Genomic DNA, 24632 nt, shown 5'->3' with positions numbered 1-24632 from the left:
CATCAATGTATATGCACCCAACATAAGAACACCCAAATACATAAAACAAATAGTAACAGCCATAAAGGGAGAAACTGACAGGTATACAATAATAGTAGGAGACTTTAACACTCCACTCATATCAATGGACAGATCTTCAAAGCAGAAAATCAATAAGGCAACAGAGACCCTAAATGATACAATAGAACAGCTACATTTAATTGATATCTTCAGGACATTACATCCAAAAAAAGCAGAATACACATTCTTTCCAAGTGCATATGGAACATTGTCTAGGACTGGCCACATACTAGGGCACAAAATAAGCCTCAACAAATTTAAGAGTATAGAAATTATTTCAAGCATCTTTTCTGACCACAATGACATGAAATTAGGAATCAACCACAGAAAAAGAAATGAGAAAGAAACAATTACATGGAGACTTAACAACATGCTAGTAAAAAACCAACTGGTTGGTCAAGAATGAAATCAAAGAAGAAATTAAAAAATACCTTGAGGCAAATGACAATGAAAACACAACCATATGAAATCTATGGGATTCAGCAAAAGCAGTCCTTAGAGGGAAGTTCATAGTGATACAGGCCTTCTTTAAGAAACAAGAAAAAATCTCAAATAAACAACCTAACCCACCACCTGAAAGAATTAGAACACCAGGCACAGTGGATAAGACTCTGCAATCCCAATGCAAGGGGCCAGGGTTCGATCCCTGCTCAGGGAATTGGATCCCACATGCATGCTTCAAGTAAGAGTTCATATGCCACAACTAAGAAGCCCAAGTGCCTCAACTAAGGAGCCAGGGAACCGCAACTAAGGAGCCTGTCTGCCGCAACTAAGACCTGGTACAACCAAATAAATAAATTTAAAAAAAATTAGAAAACCAAGAACAAACAAAATTAGAAAAAGAAGAATAAAATAGCAGAAGGAAGGAGATAATATAGATCAAAGAGGAAAAAAATAAAATAGAGTTTAAAAAATAGAAAAAAATCAATAAAAACAAGACCTGGTTCTTTGAAAGGGTAAACAAAATTGACAAATCTCTGTCCAGGCTCACCAAGAAGAAAAGAGAGAGGACCTAAAAGAACAAAATAAGAAGTGAAAGAGGAGAAATCACAACACATACTGCTGAAAAAAAAAATACTATGAAAAAGTATATGCCAACAAATTTGACAATCTCAAAGAAATGGACAAATTTCTAGAAACATACAGCTCACCAAAACTGAATTAAGAAGAAAGAGATAACTTGAACAGACCAATCACCAGAAATGAAATAGAATCTGTAATAAAAATAAATTCCTACAAACCAAAGTCCAGGACCAGATGGCTTCATGGGGAATTCTACCAAACATAGAAAGAAGAACTTATATTGATCTTTGTCAAACTCTTCCAAAAGACTGAAGATGAAGGAACACTCCCAAAGACATTCTACAAAGACACCATCACCCTGATATTAAAACCAGACAAAGACACTACCAAAAAAGAAAATTATAGTTCAATATCTTTGATGATATATAGATGTAAAAATACTCAACAAAATATTAGCAAATCAAATCAAACAACACACAAAAAAGGTCATACACCATGACCAAGTGGGATTCATCCCATGGTTCAATATATGCAAATCAATCAATGTGATACACCACATCAACATAAGAAAAGACAAAAACCGTATGTTCATCTCAATACATGCAGAAAAATCATTTGATAAAATTCAACATCCATTCATTATAAAAACCCTTAAGAAAGTGTGTATAGAGGGAACATATCTCAACATAAAAGCTATTTATGACAAATCCACATCCAATATAATGCTCAATGGTGAAAAGCTGAAAGCCTTCCTGCTAAAATCTAGAACAAGACAAGGATGCACACTCTCACCCCTTCTCTTCAACATCGTATTGGAAGGAAGTCCTAGCCACAGCAATGAAACAAGAAAAAGAAATAAAAGTTATTCAAATTGGTAGGGAAGAGGTAAAATTGTCATTGTCCACAGATGACATGATAATACATATAGAAAACCCTAAAGACTCCAAACAAAAACAACGAGAACTGATCAACGAATTCAGCAAGGTAGCAGGATACAAGATTAACATACAGAAATCAGTTGCATTTCTTTACACTAACAATGAAATATCAGAAAGGGAATGTAAACACACAATCCCTTTTAAAATAGCAACCCCCAAAATAAAATACTTAGGAAAAAACCTTACCAAGGAGGTGAAAGACTTATATGCTGAGAACTACAAAACATTAGTAAAGGAAATTAAAGACGATTCAAAGAAATGGAAGTATATCCCATGCTGTTGTAATGGAAGAATTAATATTTTTAAAATGACCATACTACGCAAAGCAATCAACAGACTGAATGCAATCCCTATTAAATTACCCAAGGCATTTTTCACAGAAATAGAATTATACTAAAAATCATATGGAACCATAAAAGAGCCAGAATTGCCAAAGCAATCCTGAGGAAAAAGAAAAAAGCAGGGGGCATAACCATCCCAGACTTCAGACAATACTACAAGGGTACAGTAATCAAAACAGCATGGTACTGGCACAAAAACAGACATACAGATCAATGGAACAGAATAGAGAGTCCAGAAATAAACTCACACACCTATGGACAATTAATCTTCAACAAAGGAGGCAAGAATATACTATGGGGAAAAGATAGTCTCCTCAGCAAGTGTTTGGGAAGTTGGACAGCCGTATACAAATCAATGAAGTTAGAACACACCCTCACACCATTCACAAAAATAAACTGAAAATAACTTAAATACTAAAATATAAGACAAGACAGCAAAAAACTCCTAGAAGAGAACATAGGCAAAACATTCTCTGACATACCACTGTTTTCTTAGGTCAGTCTCCCAAGGCAATAGAAATAAAAACAGAAATAAACAAATGGGACATAATCAAACTTACAGGCTTTTGCACAGCAAAAGAAACCATAAACAAAATGAAAAGAAAATCTACAGACTGGGAGAAAATATTTGCAAATGATGTGACCAACAAGGGTTTAATTTCCAAAATACAAAAGCAGCTCATGCAGTTCAGCAACAAAAAACAAACCCAATCAAAAAGTGATCAGAAGACCTAAATAGACATTTCTCCCAAGAAGATATACATATGTCCAATAGGCACATGAAAAGATGCTCAACATCTCTAATTACTAGAGAAATGAAAATCAAAACTACAATGAGGTACCACCTCACACTGGTCAGAAAGGCCATTATTAAAAATTCTACAAATAACAGATGCTGGAGAGGGTGTGCAGAAAAGGGAATCCTCTTATGCAGTTGTTGGGAATGTAAACTGGTACAGCCAGTATGGAGGTTCCTCAAAAAACTAAAAAATAGAGTTGCCATATGATCCAGAAATCACTCATATAGGCATATTCCCAGACAAACCTATAATTTGAAAAGATACTTGCACCCCTATGTTCATATCAGCAATATTCACAATAGTCAAGACATGGAAACAACCTAAATATACATTGACAGATGAATAGATAAAGCAGTTGTGGTACATATATACAAGAGAATACTTCTCAGCCACAAAAAAGAATGAAATAATGCTATTTGCAACAACATGGATGCAACTAGAGATTATCATACTAAGTGAAGTAAGTCAGAAAGAAAAAGACAAATATCATATGATATCACTTTTTGTGAAATCTGAAATATGGCACAAATGAACCTATCTACAAAACAGGAACAGACTCACAGAGAACAGACTTATGGTGGTGGGGTGCTGGGGCAGGGAGGACTGTGATTAGCAGAGGCAAACTATTATAAATAGGATTGCTAAACAACAAGGTCCTACTATATAGCACAGGGAACTATATTCAATACCCTGTGATAAACCATAATGGCAAAGGATATGAAAAAATAATGTGTGTGTGTGTATATATATACATGTATATATATTTATTTGTATGTATGTATGTATGTATATATATATATATATACACACACGTAAAACTGAGTCACTTTGCTGTACAGAAAAAATAAACACAACGTTGTAAATCAACTATACCTCAATTAATTGGAAAATTTTTTTTTATAAAGAGCAATGGATTAATAGAGAAGTGACAAGCCTCCCCAAAACTGTTTTAGGCTTTCAAGGGCAGCAAACTGCCCTTGAAATACGTGGTGGAAACTAAAAGATGTTGAGGGTTATTTTAGTAAGATTTGTTATATAGATTCCTCTTGGTGGTATCTCTGGTCTGATGAGAGTGTAGATGCATTTCCAGTGATTAAGAGTTAGGGAAGGATAGAGAGCTCTTCTGTCTATACTTTCTCAATTGTCTTCAGATCAAAATACTTCTTATGCTAAAGTGGCATGTTTGGGTGGCATATTTCGTACAACATATTAAATTCGCTACAAATATTAACAATTATTTTCACCATTATTAATTATGCCATCAAATTTATTCTATATCAACTTGTTATAAACCTGGTGAAATCCACAGTGAACATGAAACTCTCTGTTCTTGAGGAGTTCTGCCTGAGAGACAAGTGTCCATCTAAGAGTAGCAATGGTGTGTGATCAGTGCCACGATGAAACCATGCTATGGTTGCACTGAGCTTAATCAACAAAGTTTGCTTTGGGTTGCTGACAAAACATGAGGAGTGGGCTTCTTTCTGAAATTCATCAAATGTGTGTTCTTGTTTCTCTAGACCATAAGAAACCTGTGCTCTCATTAGTAACTCCCAGAGTCAGTAGCTGGATTTCCTCCCATATACCAAGTCAGAAAATATAGAACTTTTATTCATTAATTTACCATGATCCTTTAAACATTACAAGTAAAAAGAATCTGCTTTTTTTGTCTACCAATGGACCAAGTTACATTTTTTCTAATAGCCTAAAATAAAGTTTACTAAAACATCTTCACATATGTGTGTGTCCATGTATTATATTATCCCTATCAGCCGTCTAATTATTCTGACCTGCGTACACCTTTTAAAATAGTCATTCATATACATATATGTTATATGTATACAGCAAAGTGAAGGGGTGGCATTTTTTATAATTAAAAGGCAGATAGTTTTATTGGCACAGATTCTTGCAGGAGTTGATATATTCTTGGCAAACCCTTCGAAGTGGTCTTTCCCTTGCTCCCTGAAAGTTCCTTTTGGATGAACTATTTACTGGGCCAGGAGGTATCATCTGATGATCGCACAGCTCTGTGATACTAAGGACAGAGTTAGTTGAGAATTAAGGGGAGGGAGTAATACGTGTCCAAGGAAGGAAAATCCAGAAATGTCAAATAATAACAGTAGATACCATTTATGAGGTACTTACTGTGTATGCCAGGCATGAGCTAAGCACTTTACATGTTTTAGCTAATTATTGCAAAAACTCTAGACTGTAAATAATACTTCCCATTTTACCAGTGCAGAAGAAGAATTTCAGAGAGTTTAAATAACTTTAATGTGCTGTATATCATAGAGCTATGAAGTGCTGGTGATAGGTCAAGAAGCTTAGTGTCCTGGGAAAGAGCATGGATTTTAGACTCAGACATGATTTTAATACTGACCATTTAGTATTTCTTTCATATTTTTCCATTTCTCTTTGTTGTTATAATTACTTTTTAGATGTAACTCATGTTTTCTTTTCAAACATTTCCCTTCTTTAAACTATCCTTCCTCCCTCAGTAAGGCAAAGATCACAGCGGGTCTTTCGCAGCACACTACGCAGTCAAGTAGGATGATTACTTATATAATCAGAATTTCTGTAAAGAAAGTCCTATTTTGATAAAACAGATATAATAAGGGTGAAAATTTGGTGATTATTCTTGAATTGGGAAAAAGAGTGTGGTGATTTGAGGGTAGATACCAAGACAGACTGCTATGGAAATGTTCTACAGCCTGTAAGAAACACAGGGCTTTCTATCTTCACCTAATTACTTTGGTGCCTATAAAACAACATAATTAGCCCTTTATCTCTTAGAACACAATATATTTGTTTCGTTTGCACTGTCTTTTATCCTTATTGATTTATATTACTAGTAAGCGTAATATTTTACAGTATAACAAGCAGCTTACTATTCAGTTATATGATTTGGGAAGAAGACATAAAGTTTAGACTTTCTTCTTCCTGGTCCAGTGTGGGACAGATTACATATCTATCTATACACACACATTTATGAAAATACACATATATCTCTTCATGTATTTAAACATACATACATACATACATGTATCTCAAAAATGTATAGACAAGTGATAAATACTCAAATAGCAAGAATGAAACAGAAATGTTTTCATAATATTGTCAGACATAAGTTTTTCTCTGAGTTGACGCTTTGTGTGTTTATAAAACCACAGGAGGGCAAAGCTGGTGTGGTTTATCTTCAGTCTTCACTTATTCACAGCTGCTCACTAGTAGCAATAATAATAATAATTATCACTGTAACTTATCCTCATTTAAAAAGTGAATAACAATTTTTAAATTCCATTGAAAAGGAAAAGCAAAGTTTACTGGCTGCATTGGGGTGGGTAGAGAGGTTCAATTAAATATATATATTTTAAATATAACATCAAAATTTTACGAGATTAAGATACACATCATTTAAAATGTTCTGTGGTGTGTCTGTATCACAGTTATTTGATTTACTTTAAGGATTAAAATATCATTAATTTTTGCTCTTTCCTTGTTACGTGTTTTCCTTGCCTTTGGATTAAACTGTTCAATAGTTTCATTATTTTTTATAGGTGCATGAGAGATTAGTGTTGAAGCTAATTACTGACTGCAAGTACCCAGTACACTTTGTTCTGATAAATAATTTTCTTCTCACTTTGAAATAAGTAATTTAAAATTTTCATTGAACATTGATTTTTTTAAAAATATTTAATTAATTTATTTAGACTGTGCCGGGTCTTAGTTGCAGCACACAGGATCTTTTAGTTGCGGCATGAGTACTTCTTAGTTGTGGCATGCATGCGGGATCTAATTCCCTGACCAGGGATCAAACCCAGGCCCCCTGCATCGGGAGCGTGGAGTCTTACCCACTGGACCACCAGGGAAGTTCCGAACACTGATTTTTAAGGGATGAATTATCTGAAAATTCAGATAAAACTGAAAACCTAAATAAAATTGAATATGCTTGTTTGAAATTTATATATTCCTACATTCAGTTATTTCTCAAGTTGGCAGAAACTTTGTATATATACAAACTATTTCCATTTGGTTTTAATTGGATTCTTATGAGTGTACCTAAAATAACGGGAAAAGTCTATATTATAGATGAAGAATTATCAAATGTAATTAATTGTGGAAAATAAGAAAGTATAAAATTACAGAGTAGGCTCTGATGTCCTACTTTATAAGTCTATCACTTTTTTAGTATCTTTATGTTTCAGACAATTAATGTCCAACATCTCTAGGTTATCTCTGAGAAAAGAAAGATAAAATATACAAAACTATTAAAAATTTTTCATTTTGAGGCCTTTGAGGTCTTGAGCAAGAAAATTGGGAGATTCTTTGAACTTCAGGGTTTGTTTAACTATGTTAGCCACATATGCAAAAGACAATAGCCCTGAAACTCTCCTCTTTCCTACTTAACTCAAAATTCAAAAATCCCTTTGGAACTGAGACCACTCTTGTAATTCCTTTGTATTCCATATTGTACTTGGTGCTTAATAAATACTTCATGAATGAGCTCTCAAGGTAATTATTTTTCCTTGATTTCTATCAACTTTTACTTTAAAAGTCTTCTCAGATTTTCATAGGTATGATGAGATTAGTGCAGTAGTTACTATGTTCTTTCTTCTATTTTTATCCAAATGTAGACCATTTTGGATCTGCCTTATCTAAGTATTAAAAATATCAAAATTCTTTAAAATCTGTAATGTTATTTAATTATCTTAATGCACTTTATGACATTAAACAGTCAGCTCACAGACTACCTGACATTTACATAATTTAGACATATCTCTTACTGGAGTTCTTGCTTTTGTATGGCTCAGATTCACTTAGTGATGTTGTTTTTAGAATACTGGATTAATGTGTCTGCCAGAACATTCATTAAGTATAGAACAAAATTTCAAGATGACTCATATCCAGATGTCCAGTGCAAAGAACCAATTACTTTTTTCCTTCTATATTTAAGGCCATAGTTTCCCTAAGGGTTCAGTTAAGAACTGCATGTATTATTTTTTGCATATATTAAATATTAGGCTTCAAGAAAGGTGGCTATAGATTAATATAACTCTACTCACTGAATAAAGTACTTTAAAAACTAGTTTGTATTTCAGATAGTGAACTTATATCTTACAAAAGAACTAATTAAATATCCAGAAACAGAGTTATTTGTGAAAAATGCCCATAAATTCTAATTTTTTTAGTGTAATTTAATTGATTAATAACAGATTGGGCCATTGCTTAAACAAACAGAGACGACATGGTCTAGAGCATCAAGTGAAGAGAAAACTTAGTAGCTATTCTGTTAATTCAGATCCATAAACAGGAAAACTAGAGAATTTATAATATACAATTTAGAAGGGATTACTGGGGTTGACTATACTCTAATTAGCAAAACTAAATAATTATGACTTTCTCCCTTTGTTTTGATAACTTGGTTTATACTTCCATTGATTAATTCAAGAAACCTATACATTATTATCAAGCGAATGGGCTAAATAATCTTACGTAAAGCAGGATCTACAAGTAGGAAGCTAAGTCATGACAGACCTCTTTTATTCTGGGCTCTGAAACAGCCCAATCCATTGTCAACCTAGTACTTCAAGCCACAATAAGCAGTCCATGAGAGGTGGGACTCAAGATGATACCTATTTGCCCTTCTAGTGCTTAAGAGTAAAGGTTTGACTAATGCCCAAAGGGTAAACATCCCTTAATCTGACACAATCAGAACCAGTAAATGGTCAAATGATAGAAAAAGCGGTCTATTTTTAACCGAAACATTCATCACCAATCTTTTGATATAGGACCAAGGACTTTTCTTTGAGTTCTGTTCTGGGAATTGGAATTCTGGATTTACTTTCCTATTTAAGCCACACTAATGCTGCATCATCTGAGATTTCCAATTTCAGTTTCCTTATTTTGGAGCAATAAATAGGTATTTGCAAAACAATCTGAATGCAGATTCTTTCTCCATTGTCACTGTAGTCCTCCCCTCCCCTTGCTAATAATCTTTTCAGTTATCTCTCCACATATAATTCAACAACACTCTCATTTTGTCAATTCATCTCTGTGAGTCTTTCCAAAGCGTCAGGTTCGTTTTCACAGGAGTAACTAACTTTCTTTCACACTTAATATGTCATTTAGATCATGTAAGTTTGTATATAATAACATGTGGCTGGAAGAAGCTAATTTGGGACCAAACCAAGACCTCTTGGTAAATGTAAAACTCACCAGAGGGAACTGCTGAGTATGCATGGGTGTCACCCAGTAGGTTTAAGTAATGCAGCAGGGAAAAAAACATATACTCCTCTAAGGTATCCCAGACCTGTTGCATCTGAATCCCTTGAGAATTTTTTTAAATGTCTCAGCTTATTCTTATACACATTCAATTTGATAAACACTGCTGCCATATTATAGAGTAGTTGCTAACATTTAACATAAGGGGAAAAACTGCCATACAGTAGAACAGCAATTTCCAGGGTAATTCCAAGAGAACCCTGTTGAAATACACTCTTCCTTCCTGTCACTAGTGTAGTAGATATTTATTGAGTTGCAGTTTTAATTTTTTTTAATTAAAAAAAAAATCTTCCTGGTATCAAAATTTCTTTCCTATGTGAGGGTAATTCCCTGTGCGCTTGGTGGAAAGCAGGGCTTATCTCCCCCACAGAAGGTGAATGGATCTAGGTATTTTGTTCCTGGGGTACAGGCACATGACCTAAGTTCAGTCAATTGGATGAGCTCTCCTAGGACTTTATATCTGAGAGAAGTGAGGCAAAGATGTAGGGGCAGTTCAGGATTATTCATGCTAGTTGTGGATTAACATTCTGGCAATGACAGAGCAAGTGTTAAGAGACAGCAATGCTGCCGTGGTGGAGAAGTATTCTCAATGAAGTGGTGGCAGTGGGAGTGTCTGAAACATCAATGTCCTAAACATGTTGCTAAGCAGAATCTTGGCAGTACTCTATGATACTCAGCTTCCCTTGGTTACTGCCTTCTTCTCAATGTTTTTCATCACTTCTGTAAACTATTACATGTACACATAGTCATATATTTACATATATACACACTTTCAATAAATGAATGTTTTTTCTTAAATTAGATAAAATTAGTGTTTGACTGGTACAACCAAATGTACACCTTCTTTGAGTCAGGTACCTGGGGAACCCTTTTGACCCTCTGATACCCATGGCTGAGAGCCATGGGCGAATGCATCTTCTTTTAGAGTTCCCAAAGCAAAGAGCTGATGTTTCTACTATTTACAGTAGTTTTGCTCCCCAGGGATGATCCTGGGGTACTTTAGGGTTAATGACTGAATGCATAAGAAAGTTTTCAGAACTAAGAAGTATATGGAAACATATGTGACAAAATGTAACAACATGGCTGAGTTTTATGGGGTTTGTCTTCCATTCAAATAGCAAATATAAAATAATATGATGATACTCTTTTGGGAAAGGTCTCCAAATACAGCAATTTATTTTTTGTATGCAGCAAGCTAAATGGTTTTTAGTACACAAAGGAGAAATAGTAAAAGATGAGCTACTTCTGAAAATGGGCAGGAGAAATTATCCTTCTCATGAAAATTTAAAGAAGATATTTTTGTTATCTTCAATTTGTTTTTAAGGTAAAGCAATTTATGAAGGTGAAAAAATTCTACCATAATAAAGATCAACTGACTTAAGTTGTATCAGCAACTACCCCAAATTAAGGTTCTCTCTTAAACTGTGATGAAAGAATCCTAGTCACTGATCTTCAGCCAGAATCTAAGTATCTGTAATTTTAAGCTGATTTGTATCCAATTTGGGTAGAAATGGATATGCGTGTTTGTCTTACATAATAGCTTGCCGCAGCCTACTACTTGAATCATGTAGCATATGGAAAATGTGTTTAGCTTCTTGTAGAATTTCACAAACCAAAACAGAATCTATTTCTATGCACATGGCTTGTTTACAGTCATTATAAAAGTATTACTGTGTTGCTTACTAGTTAGAAAAAGCAAATGTTGGCACATTGCAGACGCCATTGCACTGGTCTTTAAGAAATATATGTATTGCTTTCGAGTTAAAAAAAAAAACACAGTAATTGCATGTCTTGTGCTTTAGACCCAAACATTATTTTTAGGATGTATTTTTAGGCTTCCACATGATCTCTCTTCTAGATATTTTATACTAGTTATGGCTGAAGTTTTATGTAAATATATTAGAGATTGTGCTCATGCTTAAATGAACTGTCATTGAGGGATTAATACTGTAACCTTTATGAGCATGTTTTATTAATATCTTATCATTAAATTGAATATTAATAACATTTAACATTTAATAAACATAGAATGTGTATATAGGAATGTATTTCATGCCAGTGGGTTTTGAATATGTCAAAAGGTCACTATGCCAGCCCCCCACATCATTAAACTTACTTCTCATAATGTATTAATTGCACTGGTACAACACATTGAAGGGGCAGTTCTGGATAAAAATGATTGTAATATCTTTGTTTGCCAGCATGCTGAGCAGTATGCCCTCAAGAAACAGAAGGGTTTCATACAGCTTTTGAAAATATTTTTGCACTCTTAAATTCTGGTAATATATTTGCCATTAAATGATTTATAATGAAACTGAGAATTAGAGGAAGAGAATTCAAAACAATGAATATTATGAGAGATGATTAAATATTTTTATTATACTAATTTGGTTATTCTTAATGGTAAAGCAGTATAACTTGCCTACAAAGGAATACTATTTTAAATGATTAAGTAATTAAAATATACTTTAAACTACTTTTATCCTCAAAATACTAAACCAGTTTTTATCTATCTATCTACCTACCTATTTAAATCATTTACCAGGAATTTAAATATGTTTGATAGGTATCCTGACAGTAAAAACCCACCCCTTTTTTTATGGCAATTAAGGATTATGTTAACAGGAAAAAGAAACTTTTGTACAGCTCTGTCATGAAGGAGAATACATGTGACCATCTGAGGCAGTTTCATCTTCATCTGGGAAAATTCCATGGCTATATCAAGCTTCCTCTCTATGAGTTGGTTTCTTTTACCACCCCCTCCCCAATTTAATCATAAATATAAAACTAATAAAACTTATATTTAGGGAAACTTCCATTAGGTGTTTTGCTAATTCTATTTTGTTTGTCATTTTGATATAATAACAATTTTTACACATAAAACACATGTACATATGTCTATGTATATACATATATAATTGCTTATTTTAACATGGCACAGTGGCTACTTCTGAAAAGCTCTTTAATTGTATGAAGGCTGTGGAAATATCAAAAGGGAAATCTCTATTTCAAGGAGTACTCTCCTTGTAAAAGTAGAGCCACATTTTTCTCAGAGTACAGCTCACAGCCAGATCACTGCTCATGACCCACTTGCCTCTTCATTTGGAAGATGTTTTTCTCCCTCCTATATCCAGGGGATACATGTTTCTTAATACAAAGTTTATACCTGAATTCAAGGATATTTGGAATATAAAGAATATCCTTCTTGCACTGCTCTAATTCATAAAATGCCAAGTATATTCATAAGTACAAAGATTAAGGATATTGGATTATTAGGGATAGTTCCCATTTCAAATAATAGGTTTTGAAAAAAAAATTACTGAAATAACCTCTGAGTTCAAGCATCTTCTGCTTCACTGCCACCCACCATGTACTATTATCAACTGAAATTTTTCTCCAAAGACACAAAATCTATTGTTTTGAAGTGAGTTAATGCTTAAAAGGCAAAATAACCTGAATTGATGTAGTTTACACTGACATTAGAGGGTCTATGAAATTTCCATCACTGAACAAAGCCTGATAAAAATGTAAGTCAGTCAAATCACCATGATTGAAGACCTCCTATATTCACAACACTGAATTAGACCTGATAAAGAAGGAACATATTTCTCAACGCTGATATGCAAAGCAATGATATTATAATATATCCTTGAAAATATAGGGATCAGGGTCCCACAACAGAGGAGAAAAGATGCTGAAAAGATGGACAAGTGAGTATCTTCAGAAACCAGTTGGATATTTAAGGGAAAGAAATGACTTGCAGAGTTCTGTCATGGGTGATTAGGTAGATTTCAGTGTCCATTCACCATTCTGTACCACCATCAGAGTACAGAGTGGGACGCTCAGGAGAGGCTGAAGTAGTGACGCCTGGATGAGCTAGGAAACAATGGTCCAGAACTCTATATAAAACTGAGGTCAGTGCTAGGGTAAGTGTAAATTAACTAAACCTTGCACTGTGGCCCTTTCAAACAACTATCATTGTGTAACTGACATCTTTGTCAATTTTCATCTGGACTAAGTCCTTCTCTAGGCTTTATATTACAACCAAAGTAACTATTCCAAAATAAAATCTAATAATCTTTCTTTCTTGCTTAAAAACTTTCATTAGTTTCCTACCGCCCATAAGAAAAAGTGTAACCTCCTTAGCTTGGTACAGAAGGCCCGGTAGGACGTGGCCATGGCTTGCTCTGCCAGCTCTTCTCCTACAGCTACCCACTGTGGCCTTGCACTCTGGCCATACAGAAACACTGGCATTGATACACTAAGAAGAGCAAGCTGTTTTATAAATCCATACCTTTGCATATGCTATTCCTCCTGCATAGGGTGCTGCCTCCACTTTCTAGCTTGTTTCCTTTCTTATACCCTTGTAACTGGTAATTCCCATCATCCTTCAAGATGAAATTATAATATTCTCCATGATAAATGTTTCCAGCAGCAATCCTTCTTCCGTTATCACTGGACCTTACATTTCTAATATGACAATTAGACAATTATTTTAATCATTTATATATCTGCCTCTCTTATTAGACCATGAAATTTCAGCTATTTCAGGTGGTTTGGGTTGGAAATAAGTCAAATGATGCAATAATCCATAGCTTTCTACCAAAATGTATTCTTTCTATCTATCAGTGAATAAAAGGAAGCTCTTTAGACTTGCCCACAGCCAAATTCCTCTTTCTCAGATATTTGGATAAATTTCAAGTCACCGTCTTATTACACACGCTATACTTGAGAAGAATTCTAAATGTCAAACATATACAAAGGGAGAGAGAATAGTATAATGAATCCATTACCCCATTTCAACAATTATTAACTAATGGTCAGTCTTGTTCTACCTGTGATGTCCATAGCTCCACTCTCCTTTTTCCTTCCAAATATTTTGAAGCAAATCCCAGACGTAATAACTTTTCATTTGTAAATATTACTGTATATTTCTAGAAGATAAGGACACTTTGAAAACATACTGATGATACCATTATCACACCTAAAATATTAACAATTTCTTAATATTAACATATTAACAAATCCTTAATTAGTATTCAATTTTGTACTACTCATTTTTAAAAATTGTTTGTTTGAATAAAGACCTAGTAAAGTCTATACTGGATGGGTTGACATTTCTTTTAGTCTAAAGCAGCAGTTCTTAACTGGGGGCAATTTTGCCCTATAAGAGACAGTTTTGGCAGTCTGGAGACAGTTTTAGTTTTTACAACAGCTGTGGACTGAATGTTTGGGTTCTCCCAAAATATGTGTGTTAAAATCCTAACCTCAATGTGATGGTATTCGAAGATGGGCCTTTGGGAAGTAATCCAGGTTAGATTAGGTCATATACAGGTGGGGCCCTCATGATGGGACTAATGTCCTTATTAAAAGAAGACACGGGATCTCTCTGTGCTCATGCACAAGGCCATGTGAGGATATAACTAGGAAAAGGCCTCTCATCAACAATCCAACCATTGGATTATTGTTTAAGCTGCCCAGTCTCCGGGATTCTGTTATAGCAGCCCAAACTAACTGAGACAACTAAAGGAGGGGTGCTGCTAGTACCTAGTGGGTGGAGGTCAGGGATACTGCTAAACATCCCACAATGCACAGGAAAGCTGCCACAATAAAGAATTACCCACCCCACCACCCCACAAATGTCAACAACACAAGGTTGAAAAGCCCTGGTCGAGTGGTTCCTCCTTCACCTATTTATTACAATTTATTCATTGAATAAACTGGGTCATTTGTCCTACAGGATTTTCACAGTATTTTGCTGATGACAGACTGTGGTATCATTTTTATATTTTTCTGTCCCTTGTATTATTAGCAATTAGATTTAGAAGCTTCATCAGATTTAGATCAATTTTTTAGCAAAAATAATTGATTTCATAGGTAGTACTGTGTACTTCCATCAGGAGGTACATACTGTCTGATCCTCTCTCATCACTAGAGGGAACTTTTGATGATCAATGTCTAGATCCATTAATTCAATAGAGGTCCCAAGATGATAATATTGTATTCTTATAATTTCTTAATTTCTTAAAAACATAAGTTTCTTGGAAATATTTTTTACAATGTTTGATATGAAAATAGCATGGTGCATAAAACATTTACTCATTCTGTATTTCTTTTCAGAAATATCCTGTACCACCTTGATGGGAAGACAAGCCAGTTTTCAATACTCCTGGAGGCTTGGGAACACTGCAAGTCACTTGCATCAAATGAGACCCTTCAAGAAGCCCTGTCAGAAGTATTGAACAGCATTAATGCAGCTCAGGTTTACTTCAAAGCAGGACTTGATGTGTTTGAGAGTGTCTTAGCTGGAAAGAACTGAGAAAACTCTCAGCATTTGAAAACGTTTGTTTACAATTCCTCAAGTGAAAGCTCTAATCTGACTAGATTTTCTGACATTGAAGACTTTTTCCCTCCAATGGCTTTTGATATAAGTATAAAGCTATCCTTCCTTTGTATTTTTTAATGTATGTGTAAAAAGAGCATTTTGCACATTTAATATTTTTTCTTATATCTAGATTTCTGATTATGTAAAAGCAAGTTATTGAAATAATACTTAAGATTTATCTATTAAAAAGAAATCTGCTGTATCTATATCTATATATATCTATATATCTATAGATATAGATATATCTATAGATATATAGATATATATAAAATATTTGGGGGGGAATTTTCCAAGAAGTTCTGGACAATCTTCGCTCCTATGGACAAAACACGTAGAAACAGAAATGATTCCCTATGTTAGAGCTTTAGTGACCTAGTTTCTGTAATAGAAATGAAGAGTTGATATGGTTTCAGATTAACTTTCACTATCAAGTATTCAATATGAAGAACGAGTATTCTGACTGAGTGATTGGTTGACCAAAACCACTTTGAATGTGACTATTTTATGAAGTGAAGTGCCTGTTAGTAACACAACTAGATGTAGTAATACACTGGTTATGAAATTGTATTTTTTTAAGTATTAATGAAAAAAAAAAAGAGCCATAAACATTCCAGGGGAAAATCTCAAGGTAGCTGCACAGAGCAATATAAATGTAAATTTTTTTCCTAACAACTTATAAGGTGACTAGCTTTGAAATTCCTAATATGTCTCAGTTGATTTCGGGAGTGATGTATGTCTTGTGAGGGAGAAAATATTTATTTCTTCCTGTGCTGTTTCTGTTGGAAGCACTGAAATAGAGCTACTCTAAAATGAAAGCATCTCACATTGCTCTTCCTTCATGTACTTTTCTGAAACTCCTTGCTGTAAGGCAGTTTTCACAGAATACCATATAACTTCCACAGGAAAGTAGCGAAGTTTCTCTTTGAAAACCCAAAATATCTTAAAAAGCATCAAATTGCTATTTCTGCCACTAACAAAAAGGACTCCTTAGGAAAGAAATAGTTATTTTGATCAACGAAAAGCTCCTTAATTCTACAAAAAATCTTTTGATGTTTTTTCCCTTCTTTATCCACATGTGACTAAGATGACAACGTAGAAAATATTCATGCTTCTACTTTTAGGCAGAAAATACAGTGTTACTATACTTCAGTTCTTTTCTCATGTTGAAAATGAAGCTTTTCATACTGACATTGTCATTGAATGGCCTTAGTACCCACTATTCCCCGAAACCACAGAATTCCATTAGGTGTTTAAACTTTGAGCTTACCTTTAGAAATTGATTTGGTATTTGACAAAGCAATTCCCCTTAGGAAACATATCCTCAGAATATTTCATGTGGATTATTTTTCTCTAACACAACATTGGAACACACGTCCCCATCATACGCCTCCAGAGCAACTTCATAGACAGTGTCTATAGGTCTAAGTCTTCACTCTTTAATGGATGAACATAAACCTAATCTTAGTTTAAAGGGAAACTGAAGTTGAAAGGAGAGAATTAATCAGCATTGATTGATTTATAAAGGTCAGCTGTTCCTACCATAAGTAATGCTTATACGCTCAAGGCAAAGAAGAGAATTGAGGCAATTAGCTAGATAATTCAAGCAGAAATCCATTTTCATCTGAATTGCCTGTGTGCACATGTTTTACATAAGAAATGAAACTACCTTATAATATATATTTCGTAAACAATGCACTTGTGTGTCTGAAAGTATCTGCCATGTTGAGGAGTGTGTATAGGAAAGGGCTAAAGAACCAAGATCCCACAAGCCTCAATGTCAGTGCCCTCTCTTGCTACACAGAAAACAGCAGAAAAGAGGTGGGAGAAATACACATATAGTTGCATGTCAGGTCAAATAATAGAATCCCTTATACCAAAGGATCAGAAATAGTGAATCAAGGTTCAATGTATTCATTCTAGTTCTTCCTTTGGAGCTGAATTTGAAACAAAGAAAGACAAATAATTATCAGTTAGGTAGTTTATCATTTTACAACAAAATCCTAAGTAAATTCACTCCCTTAGTTTCTAATAGCATTGAGAGCACAAAACACTTGTGTTTGTATATTTTTGTTTAAAGACTGTGTACTTAGCTAAACCACACTGCACAGATCAAAATCTCAATATTCTGTATTTTTTACTTCTACATTATATGGTATTCGCTACTTGAAGACTGAAGTTAACTCTGGACTAACATTTTTATTAGTCTATTTAAGAGATGATGTGAAGAAACTAAATTATAATTAAAACAGATGTCCATCAATTATACAAATGCTGCTCTACATCTTTGACTGCAACAAACCTCTTAACTAAGAACATTACTGCTATAGTCTGATTACCTCAGGGTTCCTTTAAATTTATATCATTTAAATTTTTCCCTAATAGATCCAAGTAAATAAAATCCTTTGCACATTAAAATAACAAGTGTTTGCAGTGAATTGGTAGTAGGTTTAAATTGTTGTTGAGATATCTGGGTGCCTGGTACTTCCCACAATCCTTCATACGTAGTATTGTACCAGGACATAATGAATCATAAATGATTATTCTCCCAAGAAAATGTGGCAGATGTGCACCACTGCAATTTGGGTTCAGGCAGGGCACACGTGGGATACAACCCTTTGTGAAAAAGTATAGATTCCAGAGTAAAAGGAAGCCTGAGACATTCTGATCTAAGCCCTAGAATGTTACCTTCAGTCGGGAAAGCATCAGCGTTCCCATCAGATACACTAACTGCATACAAAGTGATTAAGGAACTGGGGTAGAGTCACATATTCAGTTACTAGCAGAAGTGCTGCTAGAATTTAAGCTTTTCTGCTTTCTCATGCAGTATATAACGGGGTTATAAATGTTCTTTTCCAGTACACTCTATATAACCAGCCATTCTATCAGATGATGTATGGGCTGGAATCACTGCTTTTTAAATGAAGAACTAGTTCATTCTCTGACTATACCTAACAAACGAAACTGTCCCAGGGAATCCACGCAAAAGGCACAAAGCCTGGGTACTTGTGGGGAGGTGGAGAGTCTCTGCATGACACCAGCAGTCAGGAAGGAGGGTATTAAGTAAAATGCTCTTATGAGAGGACATTTTAGCCCTATATTAAATCAGCAGTTTAAATCAGTATTTCTGATTTGGGGGAAGAAAGCCTAGGAATCTTTGTCTTCAAGCAAAATTTCCCAAACGATCCTTATGCATACTGAAGTTTAAGGATTTCTCATCTACATTAATCCTGGGTCCTGAGAAAACATCACTTGTTGATGTACTAAAGAAACTGAAAAGTCACAATAATAAGAGACGCCTACGGCTTTGCTGTGAATGGCACCATTTTAAAAAGAGGGAGAGAGAGTAACCATTGTATCTCTCAAAAAAGACGCAGGCACAGCTAAAGTCTGTGCCTACTACAGGTCAGGAACTGTTCGAGATTTAACCTATTTGTTTTTTCTAATGAATCCTCACGACAACTCATTTAAAAAAATGAGGAAACTTGGTGGAGTGGCTTGCCCAAAGTTCCACAGCTGGGTGGACTGGGTCCAGACCTGTGTTCTTCACGCTGTGTGCTGCAAAAAGTTAAGAAACTTTTGATTATAGAAAGTGATATGATTGAAATTTTTAATGTATTTCTGCACCACTGATCAGACTATGTCATCTGCCATTTCACTGGTTTAATGGAGGAGTTTGAAGAAACCTATGCTATCATTCCTCATTATGGTAGCCCACCCCAACAATGGTGGACATATGTAGGTAACTTAGATCTATAAGAGCATTAAATATAAGTGCACCATTGTAGAATACCATGACAACTAGATGAAAAATTATAACAGACCACAAGCTACATCTCATAATTTCCTCCGCAAAATGTCCATATAATTTCACTGGGGGAAAAAAAAAAGACCAGGTTCTGGGATTTACAACCACAGTTTTATATCCTCCTTAAAACACAGAATAACTAATTGACTTCCTAAATTACATAAATATTCCATATATAGTAGCTTTCCCCCTTGCAAAGATAGGTGTTACAAAAATAAAATGATGATCCGTTACCATCTGTCCAATGATGAATCGGCATCTTTGCCTCAAATGAAAAACTATTTTTGTAATTAGTAGACCTAGCCAAAAATGTTCTCATGAGATATTCTGTGTTATATGTAATTACTCCAAAAATTAAGCTTTCTCTGTGGGTAGCACATTGTCATCTCATTGGTTTAAAGGGCTATTTAAATGTGCCTTAATTACACGTTCCTTCAATAGAAAGGAATTACATTTTAAACTGCTAATCCATGTGTTGAGTGGAAGGGAAATGGGTCTATATATTCCAAAAGATAGATCCGCAACTTAATGGTTCAATCACAGGAGCATGGATGCAACCCAGGAGAAAAAAATAGTGTGACATTTGAGCAAAGAAATATTCTACCTAGGTGCACTAGTGAATCTGTATTTCTTGCATGAGTTTAAATTGGTAGTTTAAAAAAGCCTCATTAGAATTGCTATTCAGAAAGTTCTCAGTTTTAAGCACCCCATTAAGTATAAATATTTTTAAGTTAAGTGTGTTATTATATGCAATTTAGAATTTCAAGTGATGTAAATTTAAAGTGGAGTTGCAAAAGAAAGTTTTTAAATGTCACCAATTTTGATCACCACAATGTCCACTGAATTTTCTGTCTTCCCTTTCTAAATATACTCTAGCAATGGGATTAGGATTTTTTTTTCTTTTTAATCCCGAGAAAGTAATTTTAAGATCTAGTCTTCTCAATATACATTTATCTGTTAATCAGCCAGAGTTTTATTTCCATAATAACATTCCATTACCCTTCAAAGATGTACACTGAAGTGCCTTTAGCATTCCTGGGACCACCAAGAATCTTGAGAGCTTGCTGACTGTGAGATGACATATTTCTTAAAGACATTTATAGTTTCATACTCAGATTGTATCTGAATTTACAAAGCAAAGGATTAAATTGAAGCACTTTCAGGTAGCATTCAAGAGAAAGCTGCTTTCAAATTTTAATATGTTCTGGTTAGCTTGTGTTTGAATTATATAGTTATATAGTTTTCTATAACCAAAATGGTAATTTTGATGTTTTTAGCCAAAATACAATCATCGAGGCCAAAGAAAAGTATGTCTACTCTAACTCCTTAAGCAGGATCTGTCAAGAATTAACTCAGTTAATTGCAGTTAATCCAGGGCCTACATCTAGACAAAGATTTAAGGAGTGTAGACAGAGTCTAACAGTATTCCTTCTAATTCCTTAAACCAATACGCACTGAGGTAGCTTTTCTCAGAAGGAAGCAGATTTTATTTTCCAGTTGCTAATTAATATGTACCACCTCAGTCCCAAAAGGACCACACAGGTGCCTGTACCATGCCATATGTCATGTGCTTTATTCCAGCAAGCTCAAGAGATTAATATACAATCATTATTATGAATTATTATGTTGTATTGAAGTTAACGTAGGTCTTTTTTGTTCTAATTAAAGTACAAACTTGGCATCTGAACAGAAGCTTAGCTACAGAAGTAGAGTTAGTCTCTATTTTAATGAACTACGTCTATTTTTCAATCCAAATGTGTAATTATTTAATTATCTGGCCTGCTCAGTAAGTTTAACTCTCCAATTTCTTCAAACAATATTTATTCAATATAGTAATGACACAGACGGACATTCCTTGGAGTGTGCTTTATCTTTTGAAATTCTTAGCCATTGTTGAATCATGCTTTTAGTGTATGTGATAGTGTTTTATTAATATTAATAATGATTTGTCTACCTTTATATCAAGCTGCTGCAAATGGACTGCCTTATTCTGAAAGTCAGAAAAAATGCTATTGCTCTATAAAGACAAGTTTATCATATCTGTTTAACAAGAAATAAAATATTTTATTACACCATTGCAACTAGTCTGCAGGAAACAAAATGGCCAGATGGTTAATTGTAGCTCACATAATTCTATTCCAAAGATGTTATAAATAATTTCATTTATTAAGCTGAGATAGGTCTCTATTAGGTGATTTAGTATTTACATTTCACACAGGAAGGTTTAACGGCAACTATATCCCACATATTCAGCCTGGCTACTTGGAGAATATGAATACAATTGTATTCAGAAAAGAAACGAGCTTTCTAGGACACTTTGAAGGGCTAATTTGATTTTACAGACATCTAGAAAACTCAGCACATCACTGATAATAGTTTCAGATGTGTTTGGAATGTTAATATAAACCATGCATTTTTTTAGCCATGTCAGTAGTATAGCAATATTTAGATACATGAAATTTTATAATGAATAAAATTTCTCAGTTGTATAATAAAAAATATAGCCCTAAAATAGAGAATGGTGGTGAGCAGATTTATAAATTAACTTGGGATAAAATCTGGAGCACAATTTCTCTAATTAAATTTGCTTTGATTAAAAAACAAACCTCTTTCAAGGGGTGTCCCAATTACTAAATTGCACTGAACTGTTATAGTGTTGAGTATTGTTCAAAATAGATTATCATCTGTGATTTGGAAATATTTTCATTGTAAAGAAATTTATTGTCAGTGTCTTTGCTGTGATTGATTTTGAATGACTGATTTAGAGGCATGTGTCTGTAGTTTCTTAATTACTATATAGGGTTGAATGCCTAATTTCTATAATGTGTGGATGCCCATCAGGAATCCAGTGCATTCTATATTTAGATCAATTGTGATTTCAATTTATTTTACAACTTTTTATGTATTATTCACATGATTCAATATACAGCTTACTTAAAAAAGTATGTTGTGATTTGGAGTGACAAAAAATGGATTGGGACATCACATCCATTAAGAATATGAGTGAATATTTTATATTTTATAGTTGCTTAAATATTTGCACATAATTGAAAACACAGTACTATGAAATGAAGGCATCTTTTAAGGAATATTTTCTAATTCATAAATGCAATGTGTATGTACAGCAAAATGATCATATTTAAAATGCCCATTAAAAAATATTAAATACAGTTGAAAATCATTGTTAACTGTTTTGTTATAAACATGCAAAATGAATTAGTTATTAGTATGTATTATTAATGAATTATCTTTATGTATTGTGTATTACACCCAAACAGAAATAAGCCTTGCTCAGGGAACACTCTAAGATTTTATCACTTTTTCTTTTTTTTCCTTCCATTCTTTTCTCAAACATGCAGTCCTCATATTGGGCCATTTAGGTTTGTAGTTTGTGCCAAGTTCTAACATCAAGTAACAGCATTTGTATCAACTCCAGTGCTAAGGAGCTTTGTTTCTTCAAATTTGCTCTAAAAAATGTTGTCAGTTCTTTATTGCACAAAGGCATCTCTATTGCATGATGTAGCAGATTTCACTCAATTATTCATTCAGCAAATATTTACAGAGAGCCTATTCTAGGCCAGATACTGTATTAAGTGCTAGAGATACAAAAATGGTGAACACAGTTTTACCTTCTAGGACTGCACAGCCAAATAAAATATAAACTTCAGTTTAACTATTGGCAATACTAGATTCAGAGGGACTCACAGATAGTGTAGTTTATCACAAGGATAATGACAGAGCAGAGATAGTTTAAAGGCACCATGTGTTCAGGCTACATACCTAACTCGCTGGGCCTTCCTTAAGGTTCATTAAGACTAAAGCAGAATGTTCTTATCCCCAATATCGTTGCTGTATGATAACTAACATTTATTGGGGGCTTACCATTGCACCAGGTATACATATACACATACATAAAAATTTTGAAAAAATAATATGTATTATGTATATGTATATTCTACAGAATAACATATATTATTCTAACCATGAAGTAAAATTTAAATATACAAAATTATATACATATCCATGAATAGCATATATGTATTCAAAGTATAAAACTACAGACTGAAAAAGTAAATATCTAATTTGATTCATGGTAGGAGGGAAACAAGTGCTAAGGATAGGGGTACAGAGTACAATTTAACAGTCATTTCTTTTTTTACAGAAAAAGGAATTGAAGCACATACAATAAAATGGAGGAGTGCTAGATAAGATTTTCTTCTCATTTCTTTATATCCCCCTCGTCAGTTTGGGTGGTGGATATATATGTGTTTGTTATGGAATTCTTACTAGTTTTCTGAATAAAAAATAAAATTCTCAAAGTAACAAATTCCTAATAAGATGGTCTGATCCTGGAGCTCACACTTATAACCACTACCCTAATCTGCCTTTCTAAAGGACACAATTTTTTAAACTCAGTTCCTTTCCTCTCTCCTCCTTCAATTGTACTAATCTTATAAAGGCAGAGGCTTTCTTACAAGGAATTCTCTGACATCCTAAGTGCTCACAGATAGAATTTCAGCACAGTTATATTTCTTGTACAATTTGCTCCTCTTCAAAATTCTTCCTTGTGTTAGTAAATACACTCGATTCTCTAACTAAAAATAGGAATCTTCCTTGATCCTTGATTTTCCTCGCTTCCTACTTCCAATCTATCAGCAAGTTGTATTGGCTTTGCTGTAAAATATAGCCCAAACTTGACATTTCTCCATCTCCACTGCCACCATTCTACTCAATGCCAACCTCTCCTCTTCCCTGCACTGCACTAAACATAATAAGTATTTAAAGCAAAGGGGATTTTAAAAAGGAAAATGATTACAAAATTATCGAAAGGGCTAACAAAAATGTGAAGCTACCATTTCTCAGAGATCAGTAACTGCAGGAAACCACTACTGACCTGCACGCAGGAGCAGCATAAAGGAGGAAACCTGTGATGGCCCGGGAACCAACATTCTACTCACACTCTTGGAAACTTTACTGCTGCTGGTGGTGGAACCACTGCTC

The 24632-nt window shown here is 34.2% G+C and overlaps 1 protein-coding gene across 1 annotated transcript in view; it reads left to right on the top strand.

Moving 5' to 3' along the window:
• The window catches only part of NAALADL2 (N-acetylated alpha-linked acidic dipeptidase like 2), an 801118-nt gene extending 785236 nt beyond the window's left edge, over positions 1-15882 (top strand). The window contains 1 exon segment of the mRNA XM_060297515.1: positions 15562-15882. Within this exon segment, the coding sequence (XP_060153498.1) occupies positions 15562-15760 (199 nt within the window). The 3' untranslated portion in view covers positions 15761-15882.
• Positions 15883-24632: the final 8750 nt, after the last annotated feature.

Source organism: Globicephala melas, chromosome 4 (genome assembly GCF_963455315.2).
Source record: "Globicephala melas chromosome 4, mGloMel1.2, whole genome shotgun sequence".
In the NCBI taxonomy this organism is placed as follows: domain Eukaryota; kingdom Metazoa; phylum Chordata; class Mammalia; order Artiodactyla; family Delphinidae; genus Globicephala; species Globicephala melas.
This window is presented reverse-complemented; position numbering and strand designations above follow the sequence as displayed.